We start from the raw sequence: 26,156 nt of genomic DNA, 5'->3' as shown, positions 1-26,156 counted from the left end.
AGAGCCAAACTGTTTCAAATTGAATACCAATTTTTTATTACTAGTATTAAATAGTTATGGTATAACATATTTCTACTTGAAACTCACTAAAAAGGTAAATATAATATTTTCATACAAAGAAGAAATACTAATCATACAATGTACAGTGTACATTGATAGTATCTGGATAGTGCTTTAAACTTAAAATGTATCAAAAGTATCAGAGACGTATAAATCAACTATATTGTTGTGACTCAATTTGTTTCTAAAAATCGACAAATTGGCTGTATCACAGTTTGCATTAAGAGTCCCAGAGGAACCAGGAAATGTAAAATAATATACAAAAATATCTGTTAATTATGATAATTATAATTTTCCTTTCAACACATCCATTGACAAATTTATAATTTTTTTATCGCATTTACTAAAGTTTTCACTTTGACCAGTCAAACTTAAAAAAAGAAAAGAAAAGTAATTTACATCATTAATGAACACATTAATTTGCTGAGTACGTGTTTTTGTTACCTCTATTATCAACTAAGTACATGTAGCTTGGGGCTATATATATAATATTGTTTTACTAAACAACTGAACAAACAAATATTTTTGTAATAAACAAATACAAATGGTTAGTTATGAATTCTATCTACTTGACTAAAAATAGTTAGTGCACAACTAAATTCAACTTAAAATAACAAATATTGATTTTTCAACACACACTGGAGTACAGCCCAATACTGAGCAGAGGGTCCTTTTCAAACAGAAATGTACCGCAACAATTCCCCCCAAATTTTGTTCACTTAAAAGAAAGAAAAGACTTGGATACCTAAAAAACCCAACTATTTTTGGAATGAAAATTATATTATGGCTTACATGTAAGATTGTGGTCATGGAAAAATTCTTGGTTAATACATCATTAACTAGTCAAATTATGCTCGGTTCTAATGCATTTTTCAGTTCTTGTACAAATACCAGACTTTTTACATTGATTGATTGAACTGAGTATATGATTGGTCCAAGCTGGAGGGGGCAGGGTTGGGATGTGGCTAGGGGTGGGGTGGGGGTGGGGTGGGAGTGGGAGCTAGTGGGGGTAATTGTGTTGTGGCAGTCTGGGGGAAGTCATGTAAGCACTGAATGCAGAATTCAGGCACTTTCTCATTGGTTAGTTGAACCTGGTTTGATTCATTGGGGGTGGGGGTGGCGGGGGAGGGGGCGGGTATGGTGAGGCAGACTGGGGGGAAGCAGGCACGTAAGCCCGGGATGCGGGAGGATACTGAGCAGTCGGACGGATGGATTGTCTGGGAGAGGAGAAATCCTCCATGGGATAAGACTCTGGCCGGGTTGCCATGGTAACGGCATCAGTTGGAAGATACATCCTGTTGCCTCGTAAATCTTGCTGGAGACTCATCCTGTGACCATGGTGATTGGAATCGAAGCTAGACCTTGTAGGACGTCCATAGCCGTAACCCCGGGATTCATCATCATACGTTTGGTAGCGGCGTGGATCCTGAATTGAATAAATTGATTTATTATCAGTGATAACAAATAAACCCTTTTGGATTGAGTGAATAGTTTCTTTGTAAACTGATAAAAGTTGTCATTGGCAATGTTGAAGTAACATTTTGATCTTATGCAGGCAATATCTTCTTTAGCAGTTGGGCTAGTATGGGTTTTTTTTGTTTGTGGAGAGGAGGTACAGTTTTCGTCTAATTATTAAAATCAGACCAAGCACTTTTTAATACTTAACTATGTGTACAACCATTGTGCTACTTCCACGAAAACTTATGATACTGTCTTCTACGTATCTTCATTATTTCCCACACATTTTATGAATGTGAACTTGCTTAAAGATGTCTGTCTTTAAACTTGTATTAATTTTGCGATTGAAAGAATTGGAGCCCTTTCTACGTACCTGTAGGTATCGGTCGATAGGTATAGTCTCAGGGGCCATGTAGGGTCGCACAAAGTTGTCCCGGTAGTCTGGTTCCTGAGCATAATTGTAGTTGCCAATGGAACGCACCTCTCTACGCATCCTCCTCTGTTACCAAAGAAAGAACAACTACATGTATTACTCCGTGTGTTCAAGCTGTTTTCGAAAGAGCCAATTCGAGCAAACATTTACTATTCAACTGTCCTCTTGATTTCTTGTTTTAAAGTAGCCTCACAGTCTGGAAAGATAATGATAAGCATATTTTCCATATCAACATAAGAAACGCACAGAGCAAACTGCAATGCCGACATACTGGAAACATTTCATCTGGAAATGTCACCAACATGTTGTTGCAACGACCCAGACAGACGCCAACTATCTCGAAGACAATAGGCAAAGTTGACGGTTTCAAAGAAACAATGAAATGTAATATTAGTTTGCCAAAGTGTATAAACAAAATACGAAGGAAAAAAATTCAGAATATACTATATGGCTACTTTTCATTTACCTCAACTTCCGGAAGTGTGCTCATGGCATCAGCGATGCTCCTGGCTTGAGACTCAAATTCCTCCTCCATGAAATCTGGGTTGTCCTCCCCCATGTCACTTGGATAAACGGAATGTCTGGGATCGGATGGTCTTGGTTGAAGGTAATCATCTTGATGAGTAGGCTGTCAAAACAAAGAAAGAGAGAAATTCTAAAGAAAGGGCTATTGAATTGGTCTGTGTACTTATTAACAAATTCTAATGAAGTCAACACAAGTCACAAAGCCTTTTCAAACAAACTGTGGAAAGGGTATTCCTCTGTCTTGTTGCTCATCTCTCATTACTGGCAACTCAAGATATAGGGCTACAAGAGAAATAAAAAGAAGAGTAGGTAAAAATCTCAAGGTAGTAACATTCTTCCTGAAACAGGACAGATCATATATAGGTTGGAGGGAAACAAGCTACAGGCATGGAATTCCAAAGCACTTGCACTATGTGACATGCATGAAAATGTTTAGAATATTGTCCGGAATTAGTCTTTTTGAATTTGAGAGGGCATTATAATTATGAGTATAGAAAGAAATGCATCTTTCAGACCTTCCATTTTTCAGACTGTTTTGATTGACAATATTATCCTATTGTGAATTGAAATGTGATTTACTTGGGAACAGACTTCTGATGTACTTGTACCGTACTTGTAGTCCATCCCAGGCACATGTACATGTACCTTGGCTTCAGTATACGTTCCTTTGTCATTGGTCATCTTCTGTTGCTTGTGACTTGTACTGTGGCCTGACTTGTGTTTGACAAGATTACACTTTTTGTGAGTATTGCCAAGAAGGTTTTCTCTCTCATTGCCTAAACCTAACTGCAATGCCTGATTGACGGACGACTTGACCTAGCTTGGAGACTTGTCCTGTTATGCTTTGTGGATACAGTGGCGTGACTGGAGTTCACTTTGCATCAACCACTTAAAAGGCACCTCATTTTCTTTAGGAGGAACTCAATAGGTGTTTTTTTTCACAATAAAATCCTAATTTTTTGCCTTCCCAACAAAATTTTAAGGGGAGGGGTGATCACAAGGGAGGCAAAGCCCTTAAGTATAGGGGCCTGTTGCCTTCCATACATGTATGACACCCCTTAGAAGTATGCATATCTACATTTGTTGAACTTCATCGACTAACCTCTTTGACCAGCGACTGTTGGCTGTCATTGGACCTGGTCTCAGCAATGATGGGATCCCAAATCTCCTCATCCCTGACAAAGCGGGAGACGTCCCTCTTGGCCGAAGACCGCAAGGAAAGCTTTGTAATGTTCTTCTTAGTCTGCCGATGATAGAAGGTGAAGCAGAGCAGAAGGCCGACGCAAATTATGACGAGACTGGCCACTGATGTTAAACTGATGACAAGGATGAGTGTGTCTGACAAGCCTGCAAAGAGAAGCATGGTCAGTCAAGTCATACAGAAAGTGCCTTCTACAGAACTAAAATTGAGTTTATTATTCAATGTACTATTACAAACTTTAATGTGTTTTTCTGCCTATACATACACGTGCACGTTTATTATTATATTTTTTTTTTTTAGATTTGCAACTGCAAAATTAAGTACAGGAATGTTTTTCTTCAGCAAAGATTATTGTAATGTAAATTGTTATGAAATGACTATCCTGCATAATAGAAATGAAAGTTATTTGCTGACCTATATGTTCATTAACTAATTATAATTTGGGGAACAGCTGGCATCTTGTCAACTTAATCCAATGGAGCTCCGATCCTTGAGGATGAGGGTGAAAATGACAGTTTACATGGCAGTCAAACCCACGTAAATGTAGCCAAGACTGGATTCAAACCTAAATCACAGCAGTGGGAGGCAAGCGAATTACCACTTCGCCAACCTGATCCCTAAGCACATTTTACTTTGTCCTCTATGACATACATTACTATTATCCCAAGTGTCCTGCCTACTTCATATATGTGAGACTCGTGTTTGTGTAGACAGAGTTTGTAGACACATATGGCCTAACATTTCTTTGTTCTTCATCTTTTTGAGAAAAAAAATAGCTAAAGAGAGACAATTACCTGTTTGTTCAGCATCCTCACATCGTGATCCTGTGTATCCATCTGGGCAACTATTGAGTGAAAATAATTAAAGTGCAGTTATAAGAATTATCAATTGCACTGTAAAAGCCAAATAAAAAAAAGAGGGAGAAAACAAAAAAAGAAAAAGGTGTGCGAAGTCATATTCCTGTTAATTTAACCCTAACCCCCTAGGCCCTTGTTGCTTACAACCATCCTCAATCCTCCAAAATCCTCCAAAATTTTCCAAAATTTTGCAACTTTGCCTAAATTTTTCAAATTGTCAGACAGTCCTGCCTCAAAATGCATTCATCCTCAATCCTCCAAAATCCTCCTCATACCAAAACTTTGCACTCGTGTTTAAATGAAGGATAACCAACGCCAAATCCTTCAAAATCATCAGACAGTCCTGCCTCAAAATGCATTCATCCTCAATCCTCCAACATCCTCTTGTGCTTCAATCACCATTCATCCTCAATCCTCCAAAATCCTCATGTGCTTCAATCACCATTCATCCTCAATCCTCCAGAATCCTCATTTGATTCAATCACCATTCATCCTCAATCCTCTAGAATCCTCCAAAACCGCCAGGAGGATTTTGGAGGAGTGAGGTGGGTTAGGGTTAAAGGTGGGAAAATGTCCCCCTGCCCATCCTCGAAAAAATGATGAATTGAGATCTGTGCTGGAAAAGTATTGGGATTTGGGCGGAAAAATGTACTTTGCCCCCCTAGAAAATATCCTGGCAACGCCCACGTAACTGTTATCATTGTCACAAGACTGCTATGCATTTGTGAACCTTTTTCACTTCAACACATCTTTCTCAACAAACAACGATTACATGCATTGACTGGGAGTGCATTGACTGGGAAAAACAGTACAGTAATAAAAAATAAATTGCCATTTCTCCTCTCAACTTTGAGGAAACTAATATCGGTACAGTTTACTTTGCCATCCAAAATGCTCTCAGAAACTGTTTTCATATTGCAGTTTAATAACGATAATGAAAACGTACCTGCATATCTGCTCCCCAGTCTCATAGACATTAACACATGATCCTCCATTGAAACAGTTTGTAGAAGGGCAATATTCTGAAATTAGAAAATTAATAATATTTGTAACTTTTGTTTAGCCATGGAAAAAAAATCATGGATTCTTGCTTGCATCTCAGATATATTAAAGAGGGTTTTTAGGAACTACTATTTAATTTGTATTATTCAAGCATTGAGGGCACAGATTGATTGTAGCATTAAGGAATTTGCTTTGCATTTTCTACATCCTTCATAATAAAGCATGTTAATTTGTTTAGATTCTTCTCATGTATTCTGTGTCGGGTGTCGGATATAGGATTGAGTTTGGGTTAGTTTGCCAGCACTTCCACCTGAATCATGTTAATTATTTACAATCATATTCCTGTAAAAATTTAACCTCATGAAGGAAGTGGAACATTATTGCAGATTTACAATTCATTGCTGATTAGATCTTTGATCTCAATACTTCAGTGTTGAATTCTACACCACAGACATCCCCTCGAAAAATAAATCTGAAATGAACACTTTTTTTAGAATTGTGGGTCTGTCATTTTAAATCTCACAGTATACCTTCACAAATTCTGCCAGGGCTCGTGGTCACTCGAGGCGACCTATCCACGAATCCTACGAGACACTGACAACTGAAGCCTTCAGGTCTCGAGTCTGTGTCATAGCAGGTGGCATTTGGGGAGCAATCGATGTCGGAGGATGTCGCACAAACCGATGGCTGGGGAACTGTGGGGGGGGGGGGGAAGTGAGTATGAAGTTTTCAATTCTCTTAAGTGGAAAGTTATCTCTTCTCGGAAGAATTATGGTTCTGAAAAGAACCTGTTGGTTGAGTGTAGACTGGTTCTTTTCAGAACCACACTTCGTCAAAGAAGAATCTTTCTACTTTATCTTTCTAGTTGTCCTGTTTATATCATGTCACCTCACTTCACCGATTGTTGATCAGACTGTTTCTTCATACTTTGGAGGAAATACATGACAAGCTCATTACACTGCCATTCACCATGTCTCTTTTCTATAAGTTTCTATCCCTTTGTATTGCTTGTACCCAAACTTCTTGTGAGCTCAGATCGATCATGATAAGTGCGAGCTCTAGGTTTTGTTTTCAGCATAGCATTAACTAATTAAATATAGTTACCAGCATACAATACATGAGAGAAATTGTTATAAAGAGGTCTTTTGATACCTTGTTAAAAGAGGTAGCATAACCGTGATTTTGTCTGACTTTGTGTTGAAAACATCATATCAGTGTTTTGTCTTACCGGTACAGATTCTGCCTGGCCTCCCTGCTGGTGATGCATCTATAAATCCCTCAAGACACTGACAAGTGAATGATCCTTGCAAATTGGTGCAGGCTGCATCGGAGGAACAGTCATTGGTGTCCTCGGATGCACACTCGTCAAGATCTGATGAACGGAATCAAGAAACAACATCTGGTAAGGTGATGTTTTTGAAATTGGGTTTTGAAAAAGGAAAGTCGAACACAATGCAGAGATTGTTTCTTTTTGTATGGTCAAAATGTGACAATCTTTATTCATAAAATTGTACAATTTTTCAAGTATTTTAATGATGACATTATTTATTTATATGCCTATTCATATAACACAATTTGTCATTCTTTTTTTTATTGTTCATATTTTTAAAAAAAGTACCCTGCCGGTGGCTAGTGCTTATTCCAATTGATCTATCATGAAATTGCAATCTGTACAGCTTGTTATTAACTTGCATTTGATGCAGAACTTTGGATTGTTTTTTTGTGACTGATATGAGCTTTCTGAGTGACAAAAGTGGGTGTTTTTGGTAGTTGGGTGGCCAGGTCACTAACCTGTAACTGTACTGGCGGCAACATCTACTGTGATGTTAATACTTCCTGTGTTGATACTTTGCATGTAAGCATCTTCAAATGCCGACTCTATGGCTGTAGGGTCATCAGCAGGCTGGTTCTGTGTGTTGTTCAGGTGTGCAACATAATCAACCACTATGGATCCATTCTTGAATCCTAAGACCGTGCTCCCTAGGTATCGCTCTGCAACCTCAGGACTGCTAGTCAGGTAGATGCTGTCAATCTGAAATTATAAAAAATAATTTAAATTGCAATTTTCAATTTCAAAAACGTTTATTTCTATCTAAAGCAGAGAATAACCATGAGTGCAATAAATCCTCATGAGATGCATGGAGGCATGATCATGAGAAGCTGCAGCTTGAAGGGGCGTGTCTTTATATAAATCACAACACATTGAAAAATTATAAATACATTGAAAAAATAATGTCTGAAGAAGTACATTTCAAAGAGCACAGCTGTTGTTTTCATTTGAAAATTGTGAAGGATTAGCAATTGTTGTGTTAAGCTTTATATTGAGTTAACATTCAAAACATTTGCTTAAACTGTTTTAAGTTTGTCAGACTCTCACTGGTTTTTACATTTTTATTTTGTTTGTGGAAGACACATGCCTTCTTCGAAAACATACTTGAGCCTTTTTTCCAGACTTTTTTCATTTCACTGGTTTTTACTGTGAGTGGATAGTGTAAAAGTTTAACCCTTGATATGATATTAGGTGTGAAACACAATGCCTGTTTAATTTAGTTTGCTAAGCGCGAATGCAATTGGTTAAATGATCGTCTTATTGGGCTGAACATTTGTTGCTTACCGTCTTTTCCATGCTTGCTGCCATTGACCTGAATGTTTCTGAGGAAGGATCTTGCAGCTCCTCACTGAACTCAGCTTGTCGACTTTCAATCTGAGTAATTCGTAAAGTTCCACTGAAGGAACTTGATGCTGAATCAAATTATGAAATTTAAGATACAATTACAAAATGTACTATTTCTTGTTATCTTGTATACAAGTCAGGTAGCGATTAGTCAAATACTATTAGAAGAAAATATCAAATGGATAAAAATGTATTTATCAATTGGTGTGTTATTCTTTTGTGTTACCATGAACACAGTTGAAGAGAAAATCTGAATCATTTGTCTTGAAAATCTTCAGAGCAATGAAACTATCACTTACATGCACATTCACCATCGGATTCAAAGAACAGTGGTAAGCAAGAGCATGTAAAGGATCCCTGACCATCACTGACACATTCGCTGTTTGCTTTCTCGGCACACGGATTTGAACTGCATGGATCTGCAAACAAGTGATGATAAAAAATAGTAATGAAACAATGGAAAATGTTTATCTGTAGAAAGCAATTTCTAGCCTTTAAACATTGGAGAAACAACTTGGTTTTTTTCCACATCCAAACAGAACTGATTATGTCTGACTGACTTCTGTTTTCTTGGTATGATAGCAAAATGTACAATGATTTAGTTTATTGCAATAATTACCAATTGGTGTGGCTTGATTGCCGGCCGTTGACTGCGACTCTCCAAGAGATCTAGTTGTAACAGCCCTTGGTGTAGGTATTGTTTGCGGCTTAGGTTGTGGGCTGGTAGTGGCTTCTCCGGGTGTAGCTGTGGATGGCAACTTTGGTTGTGGAGTTGTTGTGACACTCTGCGGTTGTGGAGTGCTTGTTGCATCTGTTGGTTGAGCTGTGGACGCCAATTTTTGTTGCGGACTGGTTGTTGTTGCATCCTGGGGTTGTGGAGTACTTGTTAAAACTATTGGCTGAGATGTGGACTGCAACTTTGGCATAGTTGTTAGTTCTCTTCTTTGAGTTGTTGACTGCAAGCCGTTCTTTGGACTAGTTGTTGAATTCATTGGTTGAGCTGTTGGAGGGGCCATGGATGCCTTTGGTTTGTCTGTCGGTAATTTTGGACTCTCGGTTGCCTCGTTTGTAACTTCTTCAACCACATCTGTTGTTGCAATTCCTAAATCAGTTGTTCCCTCAAATGGTTCAGCTGTTGTGTAGTCATCGATGTCAATAGTTGTTAATTCGGCAAACGGTTGTGTATAATCCGGCATCATGGTTGGCTTCATTATTTCTGTGCATGAAATGTATACCACAGGTTATACTTGGATTTGTTGTCATGGTAAAATAATATAGTGCAATGTAATGTATATCTTTTGCAAATCACAACTCAAGTTAAAAAAAAACTAAACAAAATTAAAAACATACCTTTACACATTGGTGGAAGACCATCCCATACACCATCGCATGTGCAGGATAAGCTGGGAGTACCAATAAGCTTGTAGCCAGGCATGCAGAAGAAATACAGCATGTCACCCTCACTTGGTGGTTTGTCACTTGGTATCATGCCACCGTGACCCCCACTTCCACTTCCAGGCATCATTCCACTGGCACCACCACTTCCAGGCATCATTCCACTGGCACCACCATTTCCAGGCATCATCCCACTGGCACCTCCACTTCCAGGCATCATCCCACTGGCACCTCCACTTCCAGGCATCATGCCACTGGCACCACCACTTCCAGGCATCATTCCACCGGCTCCTCCACTTCCAGGCATCATCCCACTGGCACCTTCAGTTCCAGGCATCATTCCACTGGCACCTCCACTTCCAGGCAACATTCCACTAGCACCACCACTTCCAGGCATCATTCCACTGGCACCACCACTTCCAGGCATCATGCCACTGGCACCATCACTTCCAGGCATCATTCCACTGGCACCTCCACTTCGAGGCATCATTCCACCGGCTCCTCCACTTCCAGGCATCATTCCACTGGCACCCCCACTTCCAGGCATCATTCCACTAGCACCACCACTTCCAGGCATCATTCCACCGGCTCCTCCACTTCCAGGCATCATTCCACTGGCACCTCCAGTTCCAGGCATCATTCCACTAGCATCACCACTTCCAGGCATCATTCCACCGGCTCCTCCACTTCCAGGCATCATTCCACTGGCACCTCCAGTTCCAGGCATCATTCCACTAGCATCACCACTTCCATGCATCATTCCACTGGCACCTCCACTTCCAGGCATCATTCCACTGGCACTACCATTGCCAAAGTTAGGAAACCTTGGTATGAATTCTCCAAAGGGAAATCGTACACATGTATTTGGTGTCCCACTATGTCCACCCCAGCCTGACATACCACCATGACCTCCACTACCATCACCGAACAAATCGATCAGCTCTTGCCATGGAACAGTTATGTCCCCAAATGTAATACCATTAGGAAAAATTGATGCCAGTTGCTGCCACGGAATTTCTCCTCCCTGAAAATGTGATATCAGGTCCACGAGGATTTCTCCACTCCATAACTTTTCCAAAAGTGTTTGAATGAGCAGTCGAAGCTGATCCTCGCCCTGTTCAGACATGCCACCCATATTGCTAGGTTGCATACCATTATTTGCTGTAAACATCTGACTAAGTGACCATGGCCAAGCCTCGAGGACAGACTGGAATCCTGATGGGAACAACCTGAAAAGAGCTTCCCATTGCATGTTGCCAGCCCCGAATGGAAGTCCGTTCGGAAGCTGCTGGAACAGTTGTTCCCACGTTTCAAAGCTGCTATCGCCAATGTCGAATAAACCTGTTGGTATAAGTCCACTCCATTGTCCTCCTGCAGGTGGTCTTATGCCGGTCTGCTCTCCACTGACATTACTTTCATCTTCAGGCGTAGAAGGCAACCAAGTAAGTATCACATCCAACAGATCCTCCCATGGGCGATCACTGTTTCCACCTGTTTCTGGCTGTGGGTTCTCTTGTGGAGGACTTGGAAAAAGTCCCGAGACCAACCAGGACCAATCATCACTCACAGCTGGCGGACCATTTGGAAACATAATGAACAGCACCTCCCAGGAAATGGTTTCATCTCCTATTGGAATACCATTAGGCATCAGCAAGTAAAGTTGTTCCCATGTCAGGTTAACATTTTCTAAGCCTAGAAACCCTGTTGGAATTTGTCCAGTCCATGGAACTATTTCGCTATCGCCTGGAGCATCGGGAATTGTCCAATCATCTCCCGATGGTGGCCCATTTGGGAACATCATAAAGAGCACTTCCCAAGGTATTAAAATATTGCCAACAGGAACGCCATTAGGGAACAATTGGTACAATTCGTCCCACGTTAGACTGCCATCACCCAAATTCAAGAAATCCGTTGGAACTAAACCAAGCCATGGTGTTATTCCGCTATTAACTGATTCCTCTGAACTGTCATCATTTTGCATCGGTGGCCCATCAGGAAACATCAAGAATAACACTTCCCAAGCAACTGTTTCGTTACCCAATGGAATGCCATTCGGAAACTGTTGATATAATTCTTCCCATGTCAAACTGTCATCACCTAAGTCAAAGAAGCCCGTTGGAATAGGACCAGTCCATGGCATTACACCAGTTGAAGAGTCATCTGAACTGTCTTCATCATCCAGTGGGAGCCCATTGGGAAACACATTGAAAAGCGCTGGCCAAGGAACGATATAATCACCAACAGGGACACCATTTGGATACTGTTGGAACAGTTCTTCCCAAGTCACATTTCCATTTCCCAAACTGAGGAAATCTCTTGGTACTTGGCCTGTCCATCCATCGCCAGAGTCTTCATCTGCCATAGGAGGTCCATTAGGAAACAACATAAACAGTGCATTCCATTCAACAATAGAACTACCGGTTGGCAGGCCATATGGGAGTTCCTGATACAATGTTTCCCATGTTGAACCGCTGCCCGCTCCAGGGAAACCCTCTGGAATTTCACCAGACCAAGGAAAAGCAACTCTACTGCCAGGATTTATACGTTCGCTGCCTCCCTGTTCTTGAGATGACGGAACAACTGAGTCTGGCAGGGATACGGTTACTGCTCCAGGTAGTCCACGTGGAAACACATTGAGGATTTGATCCATTGATATTTGACCGTCTGCAAAGGGAACTCCGGCAGGGAATAAATCAAACAGCTGTTGCCAGGGAAGGCTACCAATACTAATATCAGGTGAAGGGACACTTCCAGAAACTAAGCCTATAAGCTGACTGACGCCCTCAAGAGGATTAAACACTTCATCAGTTGTCTCCCCTCCATCTCCACCAGCCATCGTTTCTTCTTCTCCGTGGTCTCCAGTAGGCAAAGCACCATCGTCTGCACCATCCCCGTTCCCAGGCCTAGATTCACCATCACTATGAGGTCTCGGGCCCATTTCACCGTCTTCACCACTTGGAGGCCTCACATCACTGTCCCCACCAGGGCTCGGCATTATGTTTCCATCTCCATCAGCACCAGGCCTCATTCCCTCGTCACCAGTGTTCATATTCCCTGGACAATTATTTCGTTCAGATTCAAGCCACTCTAAGAATTGTTGTATGAGCGGTTCCCATGGAAAGTCTCTATCATTTGGGATCATGCTGCTACTGTTTCCATTCATGCCTGGGATCATCCCTCCATGGCCCGGTCGCGCAGTTTCATCTCCACCTTGTCCAGGTCTTGTGTTGCCTTCATCTCCAGGTCTTACTGCTTCACCTCCTTCACCCTCCGGCCTCATTGCTCCTCCCTCCCCATTTCCGGGTACAAGTCCCCCAGGAAAAGTATCTCCAAGAGGAAAACCATCCGGAAACATTTGAAACAGTGTCTCCCAGGCCATGTTATTGCCTCCTCCTCGAGGAATTCCATTTGGTAGCATTGTAAATATGTCATTCCATGGAACATCGGGGAAACCTGACGACATGTCACCAGTCCAGGGCCAGTTGTTGTCCCCGTTCGAGATACCACTCAGAAACAGTTGGAAAAACTGTTCCCATGAAATCTCATCATTTTTCAAACTTAGAAAAGCCGTTAGTAAATCCACATTCAAATCACAAAGCCAATCAGGGAGAAGGCCTTCCTTTGATCCTTCACTACTTCCAGGACGATGTGGAAGGTGAGGGTGGGGATAATGAGGATGATCGTGTGGATGATGACCAACAGGTGGCGGCAGGTCCTCCCAGTTGAAGTCTTCCCAAGGATTTCGCTGGGAGGGGACGTATCTAGTCTGCCCATTACTAGGAGCAGGAGGAATGTAGTCACATGTACCTGCCAAAGAGTAAAATCGAACATATAAATCTATATTATAGAAAAAGTAAAGGAAGTGAAGGCCTGTATATTGAACAATCCAACATGGTGGCCTGTTTTTAGGGAGCGGCATCGCGTAATGATTTTTAAAGCAAATTTATTTTCTCTCCCTTCAAAACAGAAAAAATAAAAATATCAAGGCATTTTGTTAAATGCCTGAACTTCACAGTTTGGTTCTGTCTAATAAACCGCCCTGTGATATCATGTGATTTTTATATTAAGAAAAGAGACATCCTAAAACTGTTCAATTTAATGAATAAGTTAGACAAAAATTGGAGTTTTAGCCAACATAATAGTGCTAACATAATACTTTCCCTAAGAAAAATCTTCAAACCTTGCTTTTGAATCACTTTTATTGACACACAAATCGAGAAAAAATAATTGGAAAGACTTTTTTATTAGTTCACAATCTAAATCAGTCATAAGGTCATGCAGTGTTGAGCTATTCTGTTTCTGTAAATGTGTGGATATTGATGTATACTCACGTCTGCACTCTGGAACGGGTCCACTCCATTCGCCCTCGAAGCAGACAATCCATTTTGGACCAACTACAGCAAAGCCTGACTTACAGGAGAAGACAACTTTGTCTCCATCTCTGTATCGCCTTCTGTGCATGCCATGGATATGGAGCCACAGCGGTGGACAATACTTTGGCGGTCTGGTTGGTGGTTGATCGGTTGGCTCGTAAGTGGGTGAGCTCGGCATTTCGGTGTTGTCTGGCTTTTCAGTAGTTGGAGGCATTGGACTGGTGGGTCGAGAGGGCATGGGTGGCCTTGTCGGTCGAGTAGGCATTGGAGGAGGAGTGGTTACAGGGGGTCTGGATGGTTCACTGGGTTCAGGTGAACTGAAAGGACTGGTTGACATTCGTGGACTACTGAAGGGCTCTTCGCTCATTGGTTCAGTAACCATAGTTGGTCGACTAGCATCAGGTGAGCTAGATGGTCTCGTTGACATTTGTGGACTGCTGAAGGGTTCTTCGCTCATTGGTTCAGTAACCATGGTTGGTCGAGTAGTATCAGGGGAACTAGATGGTCTCGTTGACATCTGTGGACTGCTAAAGGGCTCTTCAGAAGGTAGCTCTGTTGCCGTCTTCGGCTGAGTTGGGCTTTCAGTAAACGGATTCGTTGGGCTAGGTTGTATTGGCTCAGTTGATGAAACTGCGCCCATCCCATCAGTCGTTGCAATATCAGCGGCTGAATCAGTGGTTGTTTCGGGTTGGACTACCGACGTAACAGGGTTGACGATAGCTGTAACACAAACCAAATGGACGGATTTCAATGTAATGCTGCTCATTACAATGGATACATTTGTGATGTTCAATTTATTGACATGCTCAATATTTATTGTTTTCAATAGGGCCAGCCTATTGTCCTCTTACTAACTGAGTCACTGACGGGCTGGCTGATTGTCATAAACCGAAACTTTGGGGTCCATCAAGACTATAGACTAGATTTATTTGAAAATGAATTTAACGCTGAAGAATTGAAGATATTAAAAAATGCCAGTATGTTAACATGCTTGTGTTTTGTTACTTAAAAACGACATTTCGAGAAAACCTTGATCACTCTTAACAGCTGAAATTGTTTCCGGCGCAAAGTCTTAATTTAGGCCTATGTTTTCAATGAACCTACAAATTTGTACACAGCTTATCTTTCATTGTAAATTGACAAGCCGTGTACAATTTCAAGTTCTCAGAGAAACGTGAAAAGGCATTTTCAGCTTTGTTTTACCTTGGCAAGTTGGTATGTCATTACTCCACGAGCCGTCGGCGCATGTTATCTGTGCTGCACCGATCAGTTCGTAATCTTCTGAGCAGTTGAAAGTCACGACATCAGCATGTTTGTACGTTCCCATTTGAGTCCCAAATGCCGGGGCGCCGGGATCAGTGCAGTCGGCTAGGTAGAGAATAATTTAAATATGAGTAACTAATTCAGCAATTGGATCAAAACAAAGACCACTGGAATGACATATAAGAACTTAATTACAATTTCTCCAGCGCAAGATCCAGGACCTGAAAAATCCAAACTTGCGCTAAGAGCCTCGGCTATTAATTGTCTGCAATTACCTCGAGGCTCATTTGCAATCACACAGAAACATGAGGACTCAGCATATTCCTGTGAATTGTAAATTAGGAACACCGAGGTAATACTTCTATACAAGATGGTTCGGACGTGGCCTTGGATGCTGGACATCCTTGACAAAACTTGATTTTGTTGGTTGGTTGAAACCACAGAAACTGCATTGAATCGGGTTGGTTGGTTGGTTCCTGTTTAATATTTGTATACGTTTGTATGGAGTTTTATGTGTGGTAGTTGTGTCATGTGGGTCATGCGGCTTTGCCAAATCTGTGAAATTCTACCGGCTAAACAAGGAGGCCTCCCTTTCAACAAACTGTGTGAATTTGGTTATAACGATTTCTGTTTTGTTATTAAATCCATTGAGTTTACCTTTGCATGACGGTACGCTATTGGACCAGCCTCCATTCACACATGTTATTTGCTCTGCACCAACGAGCGTGTATCCCACTGAACAGTTGAAGAAGACAACTTCAGAATTGCCGTAATTGCCCGTTTGACTCCCGAAGGCGGGAGTTCCTGGGTCGGTACAGTTAGCTGCAATAATGAAATAACCAGGAATGAAACAGTTTTTATTCATACGAAGTTTCAGTTACAACTTGGGTGACGAACGCTCTCGTGATTTTGTCTTTAGAGAGGTGTTTATCGCGTAGTTGTAATAAGTTCGTTAGAAAAAAACGTTAGAAATAACGATCTTATACCTAAACAAGACGGGACACTGTTACTCCACGCGCCGTCCTCACACGTGATCTGCTCAGCACCGACAAGTTCAAATCCAACTGCACATGAGTAGGTCACGACGTCAGCATGATCATAAGTTCCTGATTGGCTGCCTAAGGTAGGCGTACCTGGATCCACGCAGTTCGCTGCATAATTAAATAAATTACAGACATGTTCACAAAACTTTACAGACATGTTTATTTCTTGTTTGCGTGGCTTTCAGTAACTCTTTTCTATGAACTGCCATGATCTTCCTTTTCAATTCTTGAATTGCAGAGCTTTTCGTTTTAAACAAATGGTTAATGTGTCTCCTGGTTTATGCATGGTCCAGATGGTATTAGAGTGTTACGTGTTAAAATGATCGTCTGGTGATTTGCTACTCTCGGTCACTGATGTCACGTCTGCTAAACACGTGACATCGCTCAACTTACCGAAGCAAGATGGCACAAGCTCATCATAGGTACCACTGCGGCAAGTCGCGTTTCTTGCTCCCACAAGGGTGTACCCTGCATTGCACTCAAAAGAAAGGGTGTCTCCATTGCTGAAGGTACCAGTCTGCTTTCCGTTAACTGGGGTACCTGGGTCGGCACAATCCGCTGAAGAAAGATAGTGTGAAGAAAACCATTAACTTTGACTTTGATTTCTATAAAGTTATTCAGGTCTACAACTTGTTTCACAAACTTTTATTCCACAGACATTCGCTTTCTCGGCCATCCGTCGATGTTAAATGGGCTTTTGTCGGTTGTCTGCTTCAGGTCTTACTCTGATATTGTAAACGTTTATCTAATTATCTTTGGTCTGATATAATAATCAATGGCTTAATTGTCATGAGTTTCTGTTTTGCTAGTGTGGTACTTAACTCACCTTCGCAGGTGGGCACATCGTTGCTCCAGCTTCCATCAGAGCAACTAATTGCGCTGGCTCCCAGCAAACTGTATCCCCCGTTGCATGTAAATGTGAGGATACCACCGTTGCCATAGGAACCAGACTGCATGCCATTATCGGGAGTGCCAGGGTCAATACAGTTTGCTAAAAAGAAAATGCCGTATTCTAAGTCAGTTTTATATTAACTCCATGTACGTTATACGTTTAAAGGGCGGTGTGGAATAACTGCTAACGTTGATCTGTGTTTAATGAAATACAATTATGGATATATAAAGAACCGTTTACCATCTATTTTTACATGACCCTTAACCTTCCTTTATTTTATTACGAAACGTGAGTATCACTTATTGGTTTTGGTTTAACAGGACTGGAAAGCCGTAATCTTTAGAGTATAAACCGCTCCTTTCTTGAAAAATCAAATCTGGGCAATTACTTAAATAGCCAACATACTCACCAAAGCATGTTGGAGTAGAGCGACTCCAGGCTCCATCCTCACAACTGATCACCGACGCCCCCACGAGATCATACCCAGCATCACACTCAAATGTTACAGTGGTTCCCATCAAGTAAGTTGGATCTCCTACCTGAGAACCTTGGGCTGGCGTTCCTGGATCCCCACAGTCAGCTAATTAAGGAAAACGAACAAGGGGCTGATTGATCTGTTTTTGGTACCATGGTTCTAAGCTTGACATAATTTTGCAAGACATACACAAATATAAACACGCTCGTTCGTGTGTAGTGCCCAAGGAGAAATGAGCAATTATGTGGTTAAGTTGTAAGGCCTACATGTATAATCATTTGAGCTTCTTAAAGGCTTTCGTATTCATTTTCGTAGCAAGGCGTTCCTTTGAAGTTCGATGGGCCTCTTGACAGTTGAGAAATGAGCAATTAGTACGTCAGTTAAAGAGATCAGGATTAGTTTTGGTGAGCCGATTATTTCCTTTTCTTCATTGGATTGACAGGTGCCCTTGCAATTAAGGTGTGTTTCGTCTCAGCTGTTCTTGCCAAGAACCGAACAGTTTTATTTGGGGTATAAAGATGTCAAAAGAGGAGACTTCAAATACAATGTCATCATAATTATTGCACATTACTGTATCCGCCTTTGTTAAATGTTGGCTTGAATCGCCTAAAACTGCTGGCTTGTTGGCCCTGTCCTAAAACAGGCAAAACCTAGATAGAGACGTTCAATTATTTAGCAGTAAGAACTTACGTGAGCATGTAGGAACTGGCAGCGACCACGATCCATCGATGCATGTACTGACGGAGGCTCCGATGATACTAAACCCTGAGTCGCATTGGAAGTTGACTGTGGTGTAGGCTAGGTAGGAAGGTGTTCCAACCTGGGAACCGTTGACCGGCGTACCTGGGTCACCACAGTCCACTGTGGAGTGTTAATAAGCAAAATGAAAATGATTTGTCAAATTTGCTCTGTTCTGTGACAAACGAGAATTTTCAAATTTTGGAAATGTTACATACTCCAGGGGCGAATACAAAATTAGAGAAACGTTCCAGTGGTGTACAAAATGAGAAAAAACCCAACACTTTCGCTAATTGAAATATCAGCGGCGAAAGAGCAATAGGACCACTAATGAGATTATCTGGAAGTAAATATTAACCACGTTCGCAATTGTTACCTCCGCCAAGGAGGTTATGTTTCTATCGAATTGTGTTGGTTGATATGTCTGTTAATAAGATAACTCAAAAAGTTATGGGCGGATTTGCATGAACATTGTTTGCATGAACATTCTTTGGTACAAATACAAATCGATTACATTTTGGAAGTGATCAGGTGGGTTTTTTTTTCACTCAGTAGACGTCACGCAATTATCGGTGATGTATGACATTCACCTTTCCAACAGTAGCTCATTAAAGTGTCTGATATGTACGTCCGAATTTACGGAATTTCCCACAGTCTGCTTAATATATGTATCCAACCAACCAACCATGGCTACTTTTCTCGATTTAACTTACTGACACACGTTGGCACCTCATGACTCCAACCTCCAGCGATACACGTGATCACGGGTGCACCAATCAGACTGTAACCTGGTGAACACTCGAAACTGACCGTGTCACCATCGTTGAAACTGCTGCCAGATGTGATGGACAGATTGGGCGTGGTCACCACTGAACTGCACGACTGAGCTGTAAGGTGAAACATTATTCTAGTGTTACGCCGCCGGGCTGGGGTTTCATTTAGTTGCGGGGCTGTGGCTACATTGAAGTACAGGGTATTGGGGCTACTTGGGGCTCGGGCTACATTTAGGTACAGAGTAAGGGCTACGATTTGGGATACATTTAGGGCTTGGCCACATTAAGGGTATAGATACATTATACATGGTTGGGTCTACATTTTGGGTTTGGGCTGCATTTGGGTACAGGATACATCATTGATCAAAATGAATGTATGGTTATTAATTTCATGCTTTCGCAGATGACCTATGTCATTCATGTTAGGAGAGCCTTTTTGTAAAATAATTTATATACGGCAAGTGCGTTATCCCTGCCCTATAAAAATGTTGGCATTATACTTTGTGTTTCCCTACCTGGGGAGCTCGGGATACCCACATTCAGTTAATTAAGGGAAACGGCACAACAGGCTTATTTTTCTACTTTTTGGTAGGCCTACCTTGGTACTAAGCTTGGTCATAAATTGGCAAGACTTTAAATACATGCACAAACACCCTGGCACTGTGTGTAGTGCCCAAGGAAAAATGAGCAATTATTAAGTTGTATAATCCTTTGAGCTTCTTATGGGATTTCATATGCAATTTCGTGAAAAGGTGTTCCTTTGAAGTTCGATGGATGGACCTCAATTGAAAGTTGAGAAATAAGATATTATGTCAGCAAAAGAAAAGGTCTGATGAGCCGATTATTTCCTTTTCTTCTCTGGATTTAAAGATGCTTTCGCAAGAGAGTGTGTTTTTATCAGCTGTTTTTTTTTACGAGAGTCGAATACTTTATTGGAGGTACCCTTTCAATGCCATCGTAAAAACAATTCATAGAGAAAAAAAACAGCCCTTTGGGTTGTCGCTTGGTATTACGAATGTCTGCATATCAACTTAATATTTTTTTGTTTCGACCAGCCTTTGCCTTTTCAATGTATACTGGTATAGATATCGGTTGATAAGTACTGATTCGTCACATGGGGATATTGTTGTTGCGCTTTTCTGTAAATTCCTGTCAACCGTCTTGTTATTTTGTTCTACTTCAGGCACAAGAAAGACCGCAGTTATTATTTATTGCAGTTGACGTCAGGGCGTTGATCTTGTCATAGTTTCCGTGGTCATAATCTTTTTAGAAGTCGAGTTTAAATGTCATTATTACTATTACCCATTCAGCCGATGTCTGTTTTTCAAGGGGCCGTGCGAATTAAGTACCAAAATTACAAATTATTTAATATATTATATAAACTTATATGTTCAGAGGCATTTTTGATATAAAAAAAATACAAAATATCAAGTTAAAATGGAATCAACGTCAAAATCCAATTAAGGCAAATACAAAATAGAGAATATGGAATGAAAATTTTATAGATTAAAACAGTCTATTGAATTTAATTGTGTTTAAATTTGAGTTGTCCGATGTCTTTTATCTTGCTGCCACATCGGAAACTGCATATGAATTTAATGGAATAATATTTAAACTGTTTTTGTCTTTTAGAGGAGTGTTAGCGCGCGGGATTTATTAATAGTTCAGATTTTTAACTTCAATCTCTTTAACATGTAGAAAAGTATAACTTTTTGGCACTTAACAGTTAATAACTCGTTGGCTCCACAGTGTTACATTGCAGTGCGCAAGGGTATAAGTCTCAATCCAACAAAAATACTCCCTTGCTCATTTGCATAAGAATTCAATGGGAGTGACACGTCGTCGTAGGTGAATGTGTTTCCTTATTTGCCGACCCACTCCAAACTTTCTTAGACCTTTGAGAGATCCCAGAGTATTATCCGTTGCGTCAACACATCTTTCATAACGTATTACGGGTATTTTCCATAGCCTCTTTGCATATAAGAATGTCCTCATACTGTTGGTCAATTTGTTCGGCATCCGTAATGGGACACAAACAACCTCGTCATTTTATTGCACTGCATATGAAATTAGTTTCACCTGCTTCTGCTGTGTCATGATTTTGGGTACAATGTAATTAGAAAGGGCGTTAGCAGATATAAATTATTAAAGGATTGTAATATAATTACGGATAGATTGTAAGTCCATGGTAAGTTTTGTTCGGTCATCGAGTGGTAAGACGTATGCTCTAGTAAGCGGGAGGTCGTGGTTTCGAGTCCAAACCGAGTGAATTTTCCGCCCCCTCACAATCACACTTGGGCAACACGGATGCATACAGTGTTCGTAAAATACGTTGGTGAAGGGCAAAAATCCAATATTAAATTTACAGCACCCGAAGCAAGTTCCATCTGATGAATAGATTCAATATTGTTCATTATGAAAAAATAGGCATTTTATGCAGTTGAATACGAGCCACATTTAAGGAAAAACATAAGCGACAGCTCAGATTAGCTTAAGCTCTAGAGAAAGTTAACCAGTGCCCACAGACAGAGTACGTGCGACTACCTAAAACATAGTATAAAACTGTAAAGTCCTTAGGCCTATAGGGAAAGATCTGTCACTGAGTGACTAAGAATCAAAGAACAATGTTTTTTTCTTGATTTGCGCAAATGAGGAGATGCTTGAGGTTAAAGTCAGCATCAATAATTGTTTTGCCGCCTGCGATCGTAATTCCCAAACAGACCCACCGTACTGTAGGCCTATACGTAATTACAGATACCTGCCGATTGACGCATAATTAAGTCAATACTGGGAGAAAAATGAAAAGATGTATTTTTGGACAGTCTGACCGTCACGATTCAATTTTTGCTTTTGTTTGGAGAAAAATGTGGAACGAATATTTTTCCGCACATATTTAATGAAATATTTAACAGGCATGATTATTGTGACTTTAAATCTGATGTTTTAATCTGTGAGAAATACATTGTCATCATAGAAAGAAATGAACCTTTCAGACCTTCATCCATTTTTGTTTTACTTGATCAATTGACAATATCATCCACGTTTAACGTGGGGGAAACGCTGAGGACGAAACGTTTTTATCGATGCATTGAAATTAAAAAAAAGGAAAATCGCGCATCAAACCCAACCGCCCTTCCAATGCATGGTAGAAACCAATGATTTTATAGAGACATAAGTCTTTCACTGTAAAAAAAAAAAAAAAAAAAAAAGCGGCCTCTAAATTCGGGTTATTTTTGTGAAGTGAATAAAAAGCCACGTTTCCATCGATGACCTCGTGCGTCTATGACATCTATAGATATTCCTGAATTTTGTCAAAGTTGTTTGGAAACAGCGTCGTTTTGGAATGTTCGATCGAGAGTGGAATCTCTAACTTCTTCGACATCGTACGCGATAGAAAATCCTGAGACAAATTGGAGTAAATGACATGACTTTTGTTTTGGGTTTTATTTACATTCGAAAATGATAAACTACATAAATCTGAGTAGGCCTACGTGATTTTTTTAAAGAGTTATTTGTTGAATCTTAAACGAAGTCATGCTTACGCTTAAATAAAAGAACCGAGATGCAGTATTTCCTTTCTACATTTTCTGTGGTCTTTTCAAATTACTCTATTTTTTCTTTACCATTTAACTCCCTTACCTCGTGATGGGTCGACCAAACTTCCAAAAGAAAGGACAGCAACAAGCCACAACACTTTCAGAAGGCGGGACATCGCGGAGAAATTCCCCCCAATCTCGCTCCGTCCTCGTCTTTGTCAGTATCTCCAACGAATTCTCCCCCGAACCGAGAAAGATCTTAGACTCCACACCCAGGCTAACAAACTTTCCCCAAATAGACACCTGCCATTGGCTAAGCCAACTGGTTGTCTGTGGTGCTAAGAGGAGACATCGCCAGGTTTTCAGCACTCGTACCCAAGCTCCACCCTAGAAAGCAAACACGCCGCGCGAATGGGGCTTACACGGTTATGTAATGTCATGTTAGCATTTGGCATGATCACTCAATGGTCACATGCCAGTCCAAAAAAAAAGTTTTACAGGGAAGGGTGTGTATAAGGGAAAGTATGAGTTAGTCTGTTCGGTAAATATCGATCGTGCTCACGTAGCCTTGGGCGAGGCAGGTTGCTATGTTGTGACGCAAATAGCGACTGTGTGTTTTTCATCAGTAAACGAAGGAATGACTAAGATACCTAATAATGAAGGTTGAGTTTGCACCTTTTTAATTTGTATTAAGATGGCTGTAGCCTTCGTTTTAACTCCTAATTGCTTGAACGTAATATTAGTTGAAATTAAACAAGAAAAGTTGTTGCGTAGGTAGGCGTTCACCGCGTTATGGGGGAAGTATTTTATTGTTAGGCAAATTAGGACCGAGTTATGGGGACTTTCTGCTGTCCCCACAGCGTTTTCGGTCCCGTCAAATACCCGGTCCCCGTAGGGACGAGTGTATGTCCACACAACTACGGAACAAGAATGGGTGTGTTTGTTTGTTTGTTTGGTTTTTTTTTTTTTTTTTTTTTAAATTAAGTAACTCGAACAAAACCTTTCGGGAAAGGGTGCACATTTCTAACAAAAACGTTTGGGTGTTTTTTTTTTTTGGGGGGGGGGGGGGAGGGAGGAGAATGAAGTCAACTGTTAGGTTTGATGAAGATTATAAAATTATTTTATAGGGTGTTTAAGTCTGATGCAGAGGCCACACAACAAAACCTGTTTTTTATTTCTATATTGTTAATTTTCCAGTTTCCAAATTTTTATATCATACAATTTCTAAGTTCTGAACTATCGTGGGGCAAGAATCTGTCAATATGTGCTGCATATATTTAGCACTATGGTCCGAACAGTCTGTGTTGTGGAACGAAAACCACACTTCTTCTAGACATTCCATGGAAAACTTTGAAACCCTGTTTGCATAGTCTGGTGGGCACCGTTAGAGCTTAATTCCCAAACGCTTTACCTGCTCAATACTCGAGTGTTTGTTTTGCGGACTACCGTTATAGTGAAGCCGAAGAGACAACAGTTCACTGTGTGCTTCCGCCTCTGGTCGTATCGTGGCATGAGAGTTGCATCTCGGAGCAGGTTCGATCGAAGACCATTGGCCGACTTATCGATGATTGGTGACGTAACTACACTAATAATGTACGATGCGATTGATCTCGGTAGACTATAGCTAGTCCCGAATAGTCGACTTGCGTGAGTTCGATCAAAGACAGCCGAACTACAAGTTTCACTCGATTTCGCTCATCTTATCAACGTTCTTCAGTGTCTTATCTGTGTATTTTCATTTCTTCTTCCTTTTTGGCAGGTTTGGGGGTATACGTGTTGAAAATAAATAAGTAAATATACACTTAAATCCCCTTACTTCTCTGGTCATCTTGATAACCGTCTTCCCAATGTGGCCACGTTAGTCGGCCCAGGAAAATGTGGCTACATGTGATTATGGTTAACCTTGGCCGACCGTTAATAGTGACGACGTCAACTTCCATCTATTCCTTCTTCCGTAGTCCCATCATAGAGGAATGTGTTCTTATTCCTCCATGGTCTCGTATACCGATGTGAATATCCTCGTTTGCACTCTACTCAAATGAAATGTGTTGAAGATGTCTTTCAAGCACAATGGGCTATAATTATATAGAACTCCCAGTAAACAACAGATAGGACATTTTTACAGATTTCTTTTTGATTAATGTATAAGTTTAATAAACCCGTGAAATTGTGATTTTTTTTCATCAAAATATACCGCCACATTTTGTGTATTCATTTTCCTGCGTGTGCAAACGTCTGCACTGTGTGATCGCGTTAGCTTAAACCGTGCGCGATTCCACATCTTGTAGCAAGTCTTATCAATATGCATCCTGTTCTGGAGCTTGCGCTGTCGAACGTTGTTGAAAGAAATAAATACATTGAAAAACATGAAATAAATTATTTGAAGACTTATTTTCACTCTTTGTAAATAGACACATATAGATGCATATATAAAGCGCCCGCACTGGGGACATGCAGGTCATCGTTCCTTCGTGAGACGCATGACACTTTGCACTGTTAATGTTGTTAGTGAGGGCGCTCTTTTCAGGGGGTCTTGTTTCAATTCCGATAACCACAACATACTAAGTAATATACAAAGAGCATCAGGCTAATATGAAGGATTCATACATTCTACGGGTTAATGAGTTTATCATCATGATACCCCGGGCAAATTTCTGTGTCGTGCTATGTGTGTGGCTATTGACCCAGCTGCAGAATGTTTTTTATCATCTGAAATGTACTTTATAGCGAGAATAATTTAAGCTAATTATTTTAGCATGAAGAAGTTTTGACCGATTCCATCCATCATCCATTTGTTCGGAAGGAGGCTTATTTGCTATCCACAGGCCTAATGCGGTTATTCCATTATCACCTGTCATTATCGCTTTATCATCATTTTTCAGTATTCTTTTTAATGACATGAAAACCATCCATTTGCGACAGGCCAGAGTTCCATGTCCCTTTGCAGTCTGCTGAACTTTATAAAAAAAAAATACAATGTTTATGTTATTCAATCATACTGACCGTGCAGCTGTATAGACTAGATAATATTTACCGTGAGATAAACGCAAATGGCTGACGTGTTTTCTGCTAGGTTTAATACTTTGTTATCTAGAAAAGGTATCTTAGAATATCTGAGTTTTATCGGCCAATTCTGCAGTGCGGAGCGGATTGGTATGGAACAGCACGATTTTGATGCATTGGGAGCGGTGGCCCCAACAGAACGGAGTGACGATCGCGCATCCATAAGGGTGAAAACCTGATATCCGTACTTTCGCGATTGTAATTAGTCAACCATTGGATCACGCCTGAGCTGTTGTTCTGATGAAAGAAAATGTGACATTTTCACCTGGGCCATCGAGCGAGTGCTTGAGCACAAAATTGTAATTGAATACAGAATAATAAACTGCACGGATGACGATGGCTTATTAAGTGACCCGCTGTGTTATGCTGGGGTCGATGGCTTCTGCCGAGGCAAT

At 40.8% G+C, this 26,156-nt stretch overlaps 1 protein-coding gene across 2 annotated transcripts; it reads right to left on the bottom strand.

Moving 5' to 3' along the window:
• Nucleotides 1-895: 895 nt before the first annotated feature.
• Nucleotides 896-23,079, bottom strand: LOC119745597. Of its 2 annotated transcripts, XM_038222075.1 has the most exons (24): nucleotides 22,802-23,079; nucleotides 19,103-19,276; nucleotides 18,342-18,512; nucleotides 17,586-17,756; nucleotides 17,111-17,275; nucleotides 16,678-16,842; nucleotides 16,228-16,392; nucleotides 15,899-16,063; nucleotides 15,182-15,346; nucleotides 13,937-14,698; nucleotides 10,410-13,412; nucleotides 9,561-9,779; nucleotides 8,830-9,426; nucleotides 8,510-8,629; nucleotides 8,151-8,278; nucleotides 7,328-7,568; nucleotides 6,765-6,908; nucleotides 6,067-6,231; nucleotides 5,481-5,556; nucleotides 4,472-4,521; nucleotides 3,579-3,823; nucleotides 2,418-2,579; nucleotides 1,892-2,017; nucleotides 896-1,486 (listed from the first exon to the last, which is right to left on the bottom strand). In XM_038222075.1, exons 1-24 carry the CDS (start codon nucleotides 22,872-22,874, stop codon nucleotides 1,142-1,144), a joined length of 7,797 nt encoding a protein of 2,598 aa, XP_038078003.1. In that variant the 5' UTR covers nucleotides 22,875-23,079; the 3' UTR covers nucleotides 896-1,141. The 2 variants fall into 2 exon arrangements, with proteins under 2 accessions (XP_038078003.1, XP_038078002.1); XM_038222074.1 differs by having other exon boundaries at nucleotides 9,561-13,412.
• Nucleotides 23,080-26,156: the final 3,077 nt, after the last annotated feature.

Source organism: Patiria miniata, unplaced genomic scaffold (genome assembly GCF_015706575.1).
Source record: "Patiria miniata isolate m_02_andy unplaced genomic scaffold, ASM1570657v1 HiC_scaffold_7, whole genome shotgun sequence".
In the NCBI taxonomy this organism is placed as follows: Eukaryota; Metazoa; Echinodermata; class Asteroidea; order Valvatida; family Asterinidae; genus Patiria; species Patiria miniata.
This window is presented reverse-complemented; position numbering and strand designations above follow the sequence as displayed.